This window comes from Bubalus kerabau, chromosome 6 (assembly GCF_029407905.1).
Source record: "Bubalus kerabau isolate K-KA32 ecotype Philippines breed swamp buffalo chromosome 6, PCC_UOA_SB_1v2, whole genome shotgun sequence".
Lineage (NCBI taxonomy): Eukaryota > Metazoa > Chordata > Mammalia > Artiodactyla > Bovidae > Bubalus > Bubalus kerabau.
Window position 1 is genome coordinate 16,351,819 of NC_073629.1, and position 15,623 is coordinate 16,367,441.

Below are 15,623 nucleotides of genomic sequence, written 5' to 3' on the forward strand. Positions count from 1 at the left end.
GACATCATTTTCATAGGGTTGTTGTGAGGCTTAGAAATAACAGATGCTCCTGCACACATATTGCAGGCAGTTCAGTGTCTACCTGGGGTCAGGAGGATGTGACCTTTGCTTCTGTGACCTTGAAGTTGTTACTCAATATCTCTGAACATCAGTTGGTGAAATGGAAACACGATGCCCGCCTCCTTGGGTAGCTGGATAATAGGTGTGAAATAAGCTATCGTAGACCCCGACCATTAATAACTTCCTGTTTCTTGCCACCGCATCAGGGTGCACAGTTCCCCTCCGTACGAGGACCTCTGCTCCTCTTCGCCACCACCCCGCGTGCGCATAGATTCCGTATCGCCGTGGGCTGACGGGTTTCTGCCATACCTGTCAGAGGAAAAGAGGGCAGCTGCTCAGCTCCCGGGTGGGGAGCCGAAACTACAGTTCCCAGCCCTCGCTGCGCCGCCGCCGGGGCTGGGAACGGAGCGCGGCAGGCCCCTCCTCTGGGGAGGAGCCTATGCGGGGGGCGGAGTTAGGAGGTGGTTGGAGAGTTAAGCCAAGCCAATGAGACCAGCTGCTAATAAGTGGGCTTGGCTTACCCTATAACAGTGGCAGGAGGAGGAGAGCAAAGCTATTGAGCCAGCGAGGAGTGAAGCTGAGCCTGGCCTCACACGCTCCTAGAGGACCACCTCCTGAGACAGAGTTCTTTTTTCCCCTTCTTCTTCTTTCTCCAAGCTCCCCTCCTGCCCTCCCTCCCTGCCCAGTACCATGCATTCTTGAGTGGCAGCGTCTGGACTCCAGGCAGCCCCAGAGAACCGGAGCAAGCCAAAGAGAGAGGACTGGAGCCAAGACACTCTGGTGGGGGAGCTTGGATGCCTGGCTTTCTTTGAGGACATCTTTGGAACGAGGGTGGCTTTGGGGTGGGGGGTTGTGCTGCAGGCAATCCAGCCCGGCCCCAAGATGGACACTTCTGGGCACTTCCATGACTCTGGGGTGGGGGACCTGGATGAAGACCCCAAGTGCCCCTGTCCATCCTCCGGGGATGAGCAGCAGCAGCAGCCGCCGCCGCCACCACCGCCAGCACCACCAGCAGCCCCCCAGCAGCCCCCAGGACCCCCGTTGCAGCCTCAGCCTCCGCAGCTTCAGCAGCAGCAGCAGCAGCAGCCACCGCATCCCCTATCTCAGCTCACCCAACTCCAGAGCCAGCCTGTCCATCCCGGCCTGCTACACTCCTCTCCCACTGCTTTCAGGGGCCCCCCTTCATCCAACTCCACCGCCATCCTCCACCCTTCCTCCAGGCAAGGCAGCCAGCTCAATCTCAATGACCACTTGCTTGGCCACTCTCCAAGTTCCACAGCCACAAGTGGGCCTGGTGGAGGCGGCAGGCACCGGCAGGCCAGCCCCCTGGTGCACCGGCGGGACAGCAACCCCTTCACGGAGATCGCCATGAGTTCCTGCAAGTACAGCGGGGGGGTCATGAAACCCCTTAGCCGCCTCAGCGCCTCCCGGAGGAACCTCATTGAGGCTGAGCCCGAGGGCCAACCCCTCCAGCTCTTCAGCCCCAGCAATCCCCCGGAGATCATCATCTCCTCCCGGGAGGACAACCATGCCCACCAGACCTTGCTCCATCACCCCAATGCCACCCACAACCACCAGCATGCCGGTACCACCGCCAGCAGCGCCACCTTCCCCAAAGCCAACAAGCGGAAAAACCAAAACATTGGCTATAAGCTGGGACACAGGAGGGCCCTGTTTGAAAAGAGGAAGCGACTGAGTGACTATGCTCTGATTTTTGGGATGTTTGGAATTGTTGTTATGGTGATAGAGACCGAGCTCTCTTGGGGTTTGTACTCAAAGGTAGGGGCTGCAGTTTCTCTTTATACCTTTGTACAAAAGGAGTATGTAGGTAGCAAAAGAGAGAGAGAGTGGGGGAGAGAGAGAGAGATTGGGGGAGAGAGAGAGAGATGGTGGTGGTGGGGAGAGGCGTTTGCTCAATTATATCGAACACTTAACTTCCCATGGTTTTCCTGCTTAATCCCGGGAGAATTCATTCCTTGCTTCCCTTGGAGGGGGGACATCCCCACACACTGTGTCTAATTTGCAGACTCTGTGTTAGGGAGGATTAAAGAATCCCTTCTGAGAAATCATCTTTCCTCCTGGCTCACTCGTACTAAAGCATAACCCAGCAGCTTAACGCACCAATTAATTACACTCTGCCTTGATGCGCTTGCCAGTTCCTGTGACTTCCCTCCTCTCCTCCCCTCCCTGCTCCACTCCATTTTCCTGAGGATAAAAAAGAAATAAATGTCTGGGTGGGGGGTGGGGATTCCATGCCAGTCCCTTCTCTGTCTTCTCCCTCTCTTCCCAAGTTTCCATTTCCCTCCTCCTCCCTGAGAGACTTAGGGCAAAATAGAAAAGCACCGGTGATTTGGCGTCTCCTGTGTGTGTGTTGGGGGTGGGGGGGCATGGGGTAAAAATATAGGCGGAGGAAATCAGCGGTCCTTTCCCTTAGGAAAGAGGACTCAGAATAAACCTGCTGCTGCCTCGTAAACACCCCCTGATAAAAATGGCTACAGGTGTTACCCGGGCAGAGCAGATGGGCGCCGCCTTGGCATCAGCGGCGGCGGTGGGGGGTGGGGGGAGTGCCTCTCCTTGGGATGGAATGACAGGGTTTCCCGGGCGTCCCCGAGAGCCCGCGCCCCCGGCTCAGCCCCAGTTCTCCCCTCCCACCCCAACTCCTTCTTCTCGGGGATAAATAAGGATGAGTGTGTGCGCGAGTGTGTGAGTGCGCGCCCCGATGGAGAACGGCGGCGGCGGCGGCGGCACGGGCTTTAGCGAGGGAGCTGGCCCCGCTGCTCCAGCCTCTGTCCAGTCCCCAGGCGGAGGAGGGGGCTTCCCTCCCATAGCGGGCTTGGAAATCGCGTCCTCCAAGGGAGTGGGGCTTGAGGAAGGTGGATTTCTGTTAAAGCTCTGCTTGCTGGGAGACCTCCTGCTGCGAGCTTGAAGGCTTGGAGACCTGGGGAGTCATTGGGCAAGTGGATTTTTTTCCCCTACTCTACCCTTCACCCGCAGTTTACTTGTCGGTGTGTGTGTGTGTGTGCGCGCTTGCATGCTTGCTTGTTGCTTGGATTTCTCTACTTATTTGTCATTTTGGGCAGGGGGTGGCTAGGCTGGCCAGCGGGTAGCTGGGAGGGGCTCAGCTGTTGGGGGTTTCAAATAGAGCTTGTTTCAGGCTGGGCACAGCTGCTGCGAGACTGTCACATTCCTTGCTGAAATCCAGCCACAAAAACCTGGGAGGTGCTGATCGGATTTCCCCCATTCCCAGCCTCTCGCTCTCTGAGCAGGGGATGGGCTGATCGGCCTGCTCTAGAAAGGGGTGGGGCAGACCTGTCAGATGGCCTGAAGAGCCAGAATGAAGACTTCCAGGTGGAAGGTCCTGGCTGCTCAGAGGGCATTGCCCCAGCTCTGGGCAGCTCCCGGAAGTCGCCTTCATCTCTGGAGGTCTAGGATTTGAGCCCCTCAGTGAGCTGGAGTGAGCGGGGTTTCCCCTGGAATCGCAGCTCACTTAGTCATTCCCTGTAATGAGCCTCTGAGTCTGCAGGTCTTTCTGCTTGCTGTCTTCTCCCACTGGGCGCTCCAGGAGAGGGGGCCACCGGCCTCGGCAGGCCTGACAGCCACTCTGGGCACAACCCCGGCCCCCTCCAGGCTCCCCCTGGGGACCAGGAGCCCTTGCTGGGGGAAACTGATGCAGGCCCAAGTGCTGGGGGGTGGGGAGAAGGGGAAAGACCAGTACCCTCTCTTTTAGTGAACCCTTGAGCTCTTAGGGGAATGGCTCCTCCTTGAGACAGCTCCCAGGGTGGGATCTGTCTGTGCACATCTGTCTTGATGGGGTGGGAGGGTTGCTGCTGGAGCAGGTGGCTCCCTGCTGGAGTATTCAGGGAATGGGGCTTTCCCAGAGCCCGAGAAAGCAGACTCTGGAGCAAAGGAAAGTTGAGGGGATCCAAGGGGCTGGGCTTTGCCTAATTTGAAGTTGATGACCCTCTGGCTGATGGATGCATGGAGGGCAGCAGCAACCCAGAAAGTCTTGCTTGGCTCAGCTAATGAAGTGGCCACTTCCTGTGCACCTTGGGGTTGGTCTTGGTGTGCTGAGCAGGGCTCACTTTCACCTGCTCACCAGGCCTCCCATCCTCTATCCACCAGGCACTGAGTCATTATGGAACAAGTATTTTCTGGGTGTCTGTGTCAGGCCTTATGGGCCTAGGACGGGGTTAGGGCAGCTATTGTCTCTCCTCTCCTGGAGGCAAATAGGATTGTTTTAAAGAAGCAGAGCAGAGTCTGAGTCCCAGCTCTGCCATCTCCAGTGTGTGATCCTGGACAATCCATGTAGCTTCTTCGAGCTTGTCTCCCCAGCTGTCAAGTGGGGAGAGTGGGGTGGTCCAGGTAGGACCTATTGTTATTGTTACTGATGATAGGAGGAAAAAAGATGTCTTTTTCCTCTGTTATCTAGCTCTGGCTTCGGAATTAGTTGGGGCCTTGATAGGCTTGGAACCAAGACTTGTCAGTGGAGTGAGAAGTTGTCTTGGAGGGGAGAACTTTGGAGAATGGGCTGGGTCTTCTGATTCACACGCATGCATGTTAAGTCGCTTCAGTCGTGTCTGACTCTTGTGACGCTATGAACTGTAGGCCACCTACATCCTCTGTCCATGGGATTCTCCAGGCAAGAATACTGGAGTGGGTTGCAAGAATACTGGTTCTCTTCCAGGGGATCTTCCTGACTGAGGGATCAAACCCTTGTGTCTTCTGTCTCCTGCACTGGCAGACAGGTTCTTTACCGCTAGTGCAACCGGGGAAGCCTGGAAACCACCTATAACATGGGTCTGTTGCAGGGGAGGTGAACCTTTGTTCCCCAGCCTTGCAGAGAAAACAGATTCTGTTGTGACAAGAGAGTTTAGGTCAGAATGAAGAATCACCAGCTGGGGGAACTCAGAGACAGTCAGTGACCCTAGGGATGGATGGCTGACAGCCTCTTTTGCTGGAGAACTCTGTGTCTGGTTGGTTTGCTGACTGGTGTGGAAGCAGGAGGATGGACAGATTGGATTATTCTGTCCTGATGGTTACAGTTCCCACTCAAAGGCCCTAGAGACAGGGACACACTTTCTTTTCCCTAAGTGATGAAGATTACTAACCTTGAGTTTGAGCTGCCGCTTTCTGTAGTTTTCTGCTCTTTTTCATGGGGCTGTGGCCTTCCTGTTTGCCTGTCTCTGTCTGCTGTTACTGGGGGAGGAATTCACCACAGAGGCCTGGCTCTCTTAGAAGAAACGGCGTGACCCCTGAGCATAGTCAGTTCATGCTAAAGGGTGACAGCCGAAGGAAGTAAAAGAAGTCAGGATGAAATGGTCCTCGGCCTCCTTCTCCCAAGCCACAGGTGATGATGGGAAAGGAAGGTGGGCTGAGCTAACAGGAGAGCTGTTTGTGATCACACCCAGGCCATGGCTCCTGATGGTTCTTCCCGAACCAAATGAGGGTGAGGTGTTTTCTTTACGCGTGGATTCACCCTTGAGGACTTAGCCCACGGCAGGGCCAGGTCTAGATGTCCTGTTGAGGAAGGAGTCTTAGTGGAGTCTTAGTATGCTGCATTAGGGCTGGTCAGGGTTAAGGAATGAGGATGTGGGGGTCCTTCTTGGCGTGCGTTATTTTCCTCCAGAGCCGGTCTGAGCCACACCTGCTCCGGCATCATACGCTGACTGCTGTGCTCTTTCAGGGAGAGCTGGGGGCTCGGTGGCTGCCCCCTCCCCACCTTGCCATCCTGCTGGTGCCTGAGCTGGTGCTTCCGTCCAGCGGGGGAGTCATCATTGGCCTTGTGTCTCAGGGACCTCCGGTGTTGGTGGTGGGGTCAGCCCCGGGGAGGCTGGAAAATGCTGGAGCAGCAGAGTGGCTGTTTTGCACAACCTCAAACCACTTCCCCACCCCCGGCCTCACAATCCGAGTTTCACCTCACAGGCAGAGCCCATCCCCTACCCTCTTGTGCCCTGCTCCCGCCCTCCCCACCAGCTTCCTGCCTCTCGGCTCTTCCTCTCCCCTGGGGGCCTTGTTGCTGGGGTCACCCAGGGCACGAGTGGAGGCGTGGGTATGCCGGGCTTCCCCGGGCCGCCCTATCTACTCTCATGCGTGGCTTCCTTTCTTCAGGCCGCCTCGTGGGAGGCCAGCCTGAGAAAGGCAGGCTTCTCTGCACATCCCAGGGAGCTTGGTCCCCTGGCTGTTCATCCTTCCAAGAGAGTGGGGTCTTTAGGGCCCACTGGTAGCTCTTTGGTGACCTCACAGAGGTCTGCCCCCAGCCTCCAGCTGGAATAATTGAGTGGGTTCACTGGTCCCAGCTCTTCTGTTCTCCTGCCCTCCCTGTCATGGAGGGCTTGTTTGCAGACCAGCAGCTGATGCTGGGTTCTGGGTGAGTGGTCTACACCTCCTGCCAGACCCAGGAGCTGCTCTGGGATAGGAGGGTGACTGTGGGGTGATGTCCCTGTGTATGGGAGCAGATGCCTCAGGGTACTCATGTCTGTGGTTTCCAGCATGTTGGGAAGGTAGGAAAAGGTCTGATTCCTCTCCCTGGAGCCTCCCTATGGGACAGGGAGCAGAAGGCAGGAGACGTTCTGTTTTTTTTAATTATTTATTTGGCTGCGCCGGGTCTTAGTTGCAGCATGTGGGATCTAGTTCCCTGACCAGGGATTGAACCCGTGCCCTCTCCATTGGTAGCACAGAGTCTTAGCCACTGGACCACCAGGGAAGTCCCAGGAGACTCTTTATAAGCGATTGGCTGGAGGCAGGCACCCAGGGAGCCAGCCACCCAGGCCCAAGGCATATGTTTTACAATCACAGGTCACACCCAGTGTCTTGGCCCAAGGAGGTCAAGAGAGACTCTGGGAGTGTGAAAGCCAGCCTGTTCTCCCACCCACGGTGGCGGTGAGTCTATTTATAACCTTGGTGGACAGTCTGCAAACGAGTCAAACGTTTGTAACCCACAGAAGGGACAGCTAACTTTTATATATGCTTCTCCTTTGCCTGTCATGACACTATTTATAACTGTCCCGGGGGAAAGACTTCATAACACATCCGGACTTCCTTTCCCCACAGGCAGCGCTCCCTGCTGCTCTGGCCCTGGCATCATCGCTGGGGCATTTATCGGCTGCATGGGCTCATTATGAGCCTGGTGCGTGGCCTTGTATTTCCCTTACTGAGCTTGCAGGAAGGGGGATTTGTGGGGCCAGGGTCCACAAAGATCTGCTCTAAAGCAGAGAAGGTAAAGAAAAACAAAATGAAAAGAAATTGGAGTAACCTCTGTTGAAGCTGAGGCCCGGATGGGGATGTAAAATCAGAACTGAGAGCTTTGGCTTTGTTGCAGTTATTTGTAAAGCACATTTGGGGGAGAAAATGAGTATGTGAGAGGGAGAGGGAGCGAGAAGGAGAGAGAGAGAAGAGGTGGCGGCTGTGTACTGATTAAATACTGCCTTCCTCAGCTCAGTGGCAGGCGGACCAGCACATTCATTCATTCGTAGCTGTTTTTCTTCTCATTCTTTCAAAACCCCAAAGGGAGAGAGAGAAAGAAGAAAGCCTCCTAGTCTTCTTTAAATAATGAGGGTGGGGAATTCTAAGACTGCACTGTTCTTAGGAGCTGTGGGGAGGAAAATTCTCGTGCCTTTTTTTCTGGTGAGGAAAGTCCGGAGGAGGCTGTTGGGTTTTGGGGTGCCCCCTCCTCCTCCCCTGTCATTCTACCCCCAGGAGCTCAGCTGGGATCCGAGAGAGCAAGGATGGAAGGGGGAGCTGCGGGCAGGGACCCAGAGATGATCTGGGGCTGGCCCTGCAGGGGCCATGAGTGCTGGGTGACAGGAGCGGGGAGGCAGGGAGCATCCGTGCCACACTGGGTCACCTTCCACTGGAGAGTCCTGGAGGTAGGGGGTGGTCGCAGCCCCCTTCGTAGATGACGTCACGGGGCCAAGCTGACGCTGCTGGTGGGTAGCAGCACTGGATTAAGAACCCAGGGCCATTAGAGTCCCAAGTTGAGGTCTTTTTGCTTGCCTGCCTGCTGCTGGAGAAATTGCTTATCATTCTTAAGAGACAAACCAAGGTTTATGGGCCTGAGAGCTGTGATGCAAAATGTGGGAACAGGAGGTTTTACCAAGGGGCAAGAAGGGGCTTGATAGAAGGCGGGTACCAGTGCAGGTACCCAGAGACACAGTGTGGGCAAGGGGGCGGGGACCCACAGGGCAAGGGGGCGGGGCCCTGGGGGCAGCCTCAGTCCAGGGTGACATGTGACAGGTCTATGGTCTCTCCTCTGCTGCCTCCTCACTCGGAGGCCTGGTAATACTGCTCTGGGGCGATGCTGGCAAAGCTGAGAGGGCAGAGGGTGTGGGGATTACAGGAAGAATAGGAGTGTATCCTGCTGAGGCCTGGACGGGGTGGGCCCCTGCTGCGGCCCTGCAGAGGTTGCCCTCCACCCTCTGAGAGTCAGCAGGACGCTGCCGTGCGGGGCTCCCTGGCCTCCGGGCCCTCCTCTGTGCTCCCCGTCGCCCTCCTTCCCTCTTCTCCAGCTCTGACTTCAGGGCTCCTCATTGGGGTGACCCGTGCGGGCTCAGCATCTTGCGTCTCACGAGGTATTTCCGTGTTTGTTCCTCAGGATCGCCTCCTCAGCCCTGGGAGTCATTACAGTCTGCAGGAGCTCACAGATGAGAAAGCTGAGCTGTGGGGGGTTAAGCGGCTAACTCCTGCTGCCCATGTGAGGAGAGAGGGGTCTAGAATGAAAGCTCAGGTCCCCGGTATCCTACTCACCTCTCTGGTCCAAACCCCACCACAGACTTCTTCTGGGGATTTGAGTGAGGGAAATTTCAAGGGCTTCCCCATCCCTGCTTCTAGAACTTTCTTCTGCCTCCGTGAGTCCCAGTTTCCTACTTCTTATTTAGCTCTCGTCAGCAGCAGTTAGTGTTCAAGGAAGGCCTGTCTCTGCTTTAAAGGAGCCTTGTAGAGGTCCCTCTACCTCTTGCTTCTGACATGCTGTGTGGCCTTGATCCAGTCCCATCACCTCTCTGGGTCTCTGAGTTTCCAGCTTAAAAATGAGGGCTGAACTCGGATGCTGAGCTCCTTTCCTGCTCCAAAACTTTCCGATTCCACTGAACATACATTTGTCCCGGCATTATCACCAAGATGCCAAGCCATAGTCTTCCAGCTCCTGTCCTCAAGGGCTGCTGGGCCTGCACCCAGGTGCGATCCACCCAGGCTGGGCTGTGGTTTCTGCCAGTGGTGTTGGGAGTGCTGAGGAAGGAGGCAGTCATTCAAGATGTTGGGGGGCTCCCTGTAGGAGGTGGGATGGCCCCTGAAGGGTTAGACAGACCAAGATGGCAGGGTCGCAGACAGCGGGCCTTTCTGAGAGTGAGAACGTTGGCAGCCAGGGTAGAGGGTACAGAGTGGAGAGGGGGAAGAGCAGGGGCAGCATGGAGTTATCCCCCATATGCTGTCCACAGGGGCAGGTAGGGAGGAAAGGAAAATCTGGGATTTAGTATCTAGTTGATAACTATAATTGCCAGGGGCTCGAGTGCAGAATACCCGCAGCTCTTCTTAGAGGGGATACCGATTGGCAGAGGCGGCCTGACATGGCAGTTGTGGCTGTGGGCTCTGGGCTCGCGTCTAGACTTGGCAGCCCCCTAGTGGTGGGTCCTCAGGGAGTTTCCTGAACCTGGGGCCGGTTTCTCAGACGTTCAGAGAGAACCATGCCTGCCTATAGCATACATGGAACCCAGGTCAGAGCTGGGCATACACTAAGCCCCGACGTCCATCAGTGGTTGCTTTTGTGAGCGCGATGTTTAGAAGATACTCCTGTTATCCCAGAGTCCCCACCACCCCGAGAGCCACGGGGGAGATGGGGACGTGGGGGCACATGTCACCCTACACACAGGTGGCTGTAGAAAGGGGCTCTGGAAGGGGCGAACACATGTGGAAATGCTGCCTTCTCCTGAAATCAAATGGCTTCACCTTGCGTCCTGTTTCTGACTGGATCCCTGTGGGTAAGTCTGTAGAAGAGGGAAGCAGGCTGTCCCCTGGAAGGTGGGGCTGCGGCTGTGGCCTGGCTTGGGCTTCTGGAGCCTTCTACCCTCATGGGACCCAGTTACTCTACACTCAGCGTCAGCAGTCTGTGGCCTGGGCACAACTCGTTGGGTGTGGACCTGCAAACCGGACAGGTGGAGAGAGATCAAAAATAAGCCCAGGGAGCCAGGCCAGAGGCTGAGAGGCCCGGAGGAAGGTCAGGGGGACACACGATGACCAGGCAGAATGAGGCTGAGAGCATGGGGTGACAGGGAGAGGGCCAGCCAGGAAGCTTTCCTGGAATAGAGCTGGGCAAGAAAAGAAAGGCTTTCCTGATGTGTCTTCAAGGGAACATAGCTTTTTTTCCTTCAACACTTGCAATGGGGTACCTTCTTGAATTCAAAAGGTCGTAGGGACTTGTGAATCAATCTCCCTAAAAAAAGTTCTCTCTACCCTTTCTGCTCTGCATGCGTGCTAAATCACTTCAGTCATGTCTGACTCTTTACGACTCTATGGACTGTAGCCCGCTAGGCTCCTCTGTCCATGGGATTCTCTAGGCAAGAATACTGGAGTGGGTTGCCATGCCTTCCTCCAGAGGATCTTCCCGAACCAGGGATCAAACCTGCGTGTCTTACGTCTCTTGCATTGGGACGTGGGTTCTTTACCACTAGCCCCACCTGGGAAGCCCCCTTTCTGCTCTGGCAGGTGGTAACTCTCCCACCCAGGCGTCAAGGAGCAGAAAGAGCAGCTGGGTCAGGGAGGGATGTACCAGGGGATTGGGGCTCGCCCTGCATGAAAGCCATTTTTTTTTCAATAGGCCTGGTCGCAAGGTAACCAGAGTTGTATTCTGAGCAGAGCCGTGTTAACACTAAATGAACAACATGCAAATGATGTGTGAAATAATATGCAAATTGGCATCTGTTATTTTTGAGGCGCGTTGGGCATTTTTCTTAAAGGACAGGCATTGTGCTCAGTGTCAAGTGAACAGGAAACTGTCTTACGGGACGCTCCCCTAGTAGCTGAATGGGCTGGTACCTGCCCCTCAGGGTTCATGAGCACCAGACCGGCCAGCCAGCATCTTCAGGAATCACTGGTGTTTAGCTTGAGCTGATAAATGGAAAAGCCCAGGAAGCTGGGGGTCTTGGCCAGGGCCCCCTAGCAGACAAGGAAGGGGAGGAGGCAGGTGATCTGGCTGATTGTGGGCAGCTGGGGAGAGACTGAACTGGGAGCTTATGCTGGCCCAGTTCCTTGCTGCTGGTTGGCCATAAGGTCAATGACTCAAAGTCTCTGAGCCTCAGTTTCCCCATCTGTAAATGGAGAGAGTGGCGTTCGCCAGCCAATGAGAACTAAACGTGATAATGGTTGGGTAAGTGGCCAGCCCAGTGGCTGGCACACCCCGAGCTGCCAACAAATGGCAGTTCTTCCTAGCGCCTCTGCCTGAGTTGGCACCTGCCTGCATCCTCGCAAGGTTCCACCAGCAGGGATTTTTGCACAGCCTTTTCTCCCTTTTAAGAAGATTTCTGATTTTAACAAATTGGGGCTTAGCCATTTTCTCTGTCTTCTGGCTTCCATCGGGGAGAATGTTGGCTTGCTCAGCCGGTCCCCAAATAGCTCCCACAAGTGGGGATGCCCAGAGCCACGGACAGAGGTGATGTCACCTTCCTCCAGGACGAGGGCTTCAGCTGGGCACGTTGCTGTGGGTTGAGTTACTGCCTGTGGAGGGGCTCAGAGCTGGATGGCATTGACGGGTTGACCCGGAGAGGCCTCCTCTGGGGACAGCTGCTGGCGTATCTGAGCTGGTGTGGTACCATAGCTCCCTGAAGGGCCAAGCTCCATGGACCCACCAGGTGTGCCAGCCTGCATGCCATGGCCCCTCTACAGGCCTCCCACCTCTGTGAGGAAAGGGCAGAGACCATCCTCCTCTTTACAGGACCCCAAGGCCCAGAGAAGTCACGTAACTTGTCTGAGGCCACTCAGCATTGTGAGTGGAATCCAGGAGTTCTGCGGTTTAGTCCCACTGAACACCTGCTATATGGCAGGTCCTGTTCTAGTTTCCAGGAGAGCAAAGGTCTATGCCCTTAAGGATTCAACTCAGCTATAGGGGTGACTCCTCAATGAAACGTGTTGCTCTCTGCATTCTCTTTCTAGAAGGGTTTAGACTTTCAACACAGACCTGGATTCAAATCCTGGTCATGTGCTATTGAACTGTGTGAACTTGAGCAGTGCTCTCTTTATCTGGAAAGAGGGATTATAATTCCTTTTGCTGAGGGTGGAGGTGGAGGATTCAACTTGGCACAGACCTGGCTACCGGGGGCTCTTTTGTCCACACTGCTCCATGGCAAGCTTTGCCATGCTGTTTCTTTTGAGAGTTCAGGGGCCATGGGATTGTAGAAACACTTTGGAGTTGGGCCCATGACTCCCTACCCTTCCTGCTCTGGGCTGGACTGAGCATTCAGCTCTGTCAAGGCGCTCTCCCCTGCTCCTGAGGGGCTAATGATGCTGAGCTGGGTGGGAGGACATTTTGGTACAAGACTGTGTGCCAGCTATGGAGAGATCCCTCAAGAGTGAAATGAAATTGATGTGAGTGGAGAGCAAGTCCAGGATGGAGCTTGAGTCATGAGGGTTTCCTCGAGGGTGGAGGGGACCATCTATAATGCATCTGTTCTCAGCAGCTCAGCAGAATGCCCCGCTTTTACAAAATGGAAACTTCTTTCCCCTTTCATAAAAATGACTCCAAAGCAACACTCTTAGTCAGGAGTGTAAAAAGGAGCAGATGGAGGAGGAGAGGACAATGAACATATATCAGGGCCTACTCATCTAATCCTCACAACAATCCTTGTTTTACAGATGACTGACCCAAGGCCCAGAGAGGTTGGTGACTTGCTCAGGATCTTATAGCCAGGAAGTGGTGGTCTTGGAGCTCGAACCCCAAAGCGGCAAAACGCATGCCTTGTGTGGCAGACATGTTTTTGCAGATCACCTCCTGGCCTGGGGCTCTTTCAAGCCAAAAAGCCATTCTTGTTCTCTCCTCCCTTGCCCACTGTCACTGTCTTTCCAGCCTCCTCGGAGCCTCAGTGGATGATTTGAGCTCTGGAGGAAGGGGTGGAGGGGAGGAGAGAGAAGGGGAGGGTGTCAGCTTGGACACAGGGGTCTATTGAACCTTCAAGAGGCCTAGGCACGTTGACAGGGAAGACTGGGCTCTGGGGCTGAGGACAGCCCCTGCGGGCTCTGGAGGGGTCAGCTGAGCAGTCAACAGTCGTGCCTTGGTGTTCTTGTACCAGCTCTGCAGCTTCCCGGCTGTGCGACCTAGGTGACAAAGTTGACCTCTGTGAACCTCAGTCTTCAGATCAGTGAATAGGGATGATGATGTGGGCCAAGAGGAGCCAATGAGATGAGACCCAGTGCCAAACTCATGGTAAAGGGCTGAGGCAATGCCAGCTGGTTTTTATCGTTAATTTTCTCATTGTACAACCTGAAAACTCCAAACACAGACTTAGTCTCCAAAACCCAGAGGACTAGATAGAATCCCTGGCCTTGTGACCCTTCCTGGCTGGACCATCTGTGGCTGGTCTGGCCAGCAGGCATCTCTCTGGACCCATTCCATGAACAGTCCAGTGACCCCTGCCCCCTACCCCATCTCCCCCACCGTTGGTCCCGCTCCCACTTTATCCCAGGACCACCCCCGCCCCAGCTTCACCGGCCCTTGGTCTTTTGTGAGTAACTTGACTCATAAGGGTTGACAGGTGCCAGGCTGGCTCTGGGAGTTCAGCACTTAAGCCATGGAGCTCCAGGCTGGTGGGGGAGGCAGGTGGTGAACAAGCCATGACAGGTATGGTGGGAGTTTTGTAGGAGACAAGACTACACACATTTGGGTCCTCGATTTGACCCATAAAGCTGAGACTGAGTCTCCCATTCCTTCTGCCTGTTTCCCTGCCCTCTCTTCCCGCAGGTCCGTCTCACCTCACTCTCTCATCTTTGCTTGTATCTGGCTCCCAGTCACCCCCTGCTTCTTCTCTGTAGCAGCATAGCCTGGTGTTAGGAGAGCAGGCTTTCATATGACAGATCTGCGTTTGAACTTCCTACTGCCTGTGTGGCTTTGGGCAAGTTGATCCAGTGCTTTGATTCTCTCTCCTTGGAGGTTCAGCTTAACCCTATTTCTGGGGGCAGTTGTGAGGATTCAATGAGGCACCACTGTATGTAAAGCATGTGACATGGATTTTGGCCCTTGCTGAGCACCAGTGAAGCCTGTGGGTGAAGAGAAAGGTCCTGGACTAGGAGGGAGAAAACTTAAAACTTGGTTTCTGGGCCTCTGTTTTGTCATCTGGAAAATGGGAGAAGTGAGGTTGATGATAATTTTTCATTTGGCCACTTAAGGGAGGAGGATCATGAGGACCAGATGGAATTAAGGAGTGAAGGGGAAGAAAGCTGTGATGCCCTGAGTGGAGCGGTGCTTGGCTGCTCACGGGTGTGTTTTAGGGGTGGGGGACGTGTGCTGGGGAGGTTTTATCTGCCTAGCGAGGAGTGAAAACCTGCGAAGGCATTGTGGCTCAGTGGATTTTCTCACTATCAGGAGTCGGCTGAGAGACAGACCCTTCTGGCTGGCCTCCCTGCCTGCTGCCTCCTCCCTGCAGGCCAGCCCTTGGCATGAGGCCTGTTCGGCTCCTGAACCCTCCTAGCAGCAGGGATTTAATTACTATAATGTAAGTAGCCGTGGCTCAAGGCCTTCTGGCGGAGGGGAAACAGATTTGTCTTCTCACTGGGAGAATAAAAATCGATAGGAAGGAAAGGCAATGTACCTTCCTCTGGAGTGTGGGGCTGATGGGCGGCTTTCTTGGAGGTGTGGGGAGAGCGGCCTGCGCGGCAGTGGGCAGGAGACACAAGGTCCGGTTCAAGGATCTTTGCTTCTGGCTTTTGTCTTCAGTGTGTGACTCAGCTGAGCTGCCTCTGTTTCCCCAGTCACATGTCAAGCACCTCCTGTGTGCCTTGCACCGCCCTTTAGAAATTTCTAGCCGAGTAGGGAGCCCAGGGAGAAAAATAAATAACTTTATTCATTCAGTAAATAGTTATTGAACACTTTAATAATTGTGCCAGGGTTGTTCTAGGTACCACAGCTATAGTAGAAAGAGGCCAAGGAGATAAAAACCCTGGCCTCTGGAACTGACAATACACTATATGTTAATTATACTATATGTTAGATGGCAATAAGTGATGTGAAGAAAAAGAAAGCTGAGATGGGAGGGCTGGGCGTTCTGAACGACTTGTAATCTTAAATACATTGGACGGTCTCACTGAGAAGGTGACAATTGATGGGAGATCTTTAGGAGGTGAGGGAGAGAGCCCTGGGGGAGTAGGAAAGAGCAGTTTGGAGGCACTGGGTCAGCAGTCTGCCTGACGTGGTCTGAGCAGCTCTGACCAGTACTAATATAATACAAGCCACATCTGGAGTTTCAGATTGTCCAGTCGCTATATTAGAGCATGGAAAAAGAGAAATGTGAAATTAATGCTAATGGTATTTTCTGTTTATCCCAATGTAGTAAGAAGTGTTACCATTTCAACGTGTCATCAATGCAGAA

General features: G+C 54.6%; 1 protein-coding gene across 4 annotated transcripts in view; it reads left to right on the plus strand.

The window, feature by feature from the left end:
- The first annotated feature begins 531 nt into the window (after positions 1-531).
- Positions 532-15,623, plus strand: part of KCNN3 (potassium calcium-activated channel subfamily N member 3) — a 172,439-nt gene continuing 157,347 nt past the window's right edge. For 2 of the 4 annotated variants that reach the window (XM_055584115.1, XM_055584116.1), the window contains exon 1: positions 532-1,839. In XM_055584115.1, coding sequence (XP_055440090.1) covers positions 943-1,839 — 897 coding nt within the window. In that variant the 5' untranslated portion in view covers positions 532-942. Of the gene's footprint in view, positions 3,014-14,587; positions 14,751-15,623 lie in introns of those variants that run through there. The other 2 variants (XM_055584117.1, XM_055584118.1) reach the window with 2 other exon arrangements.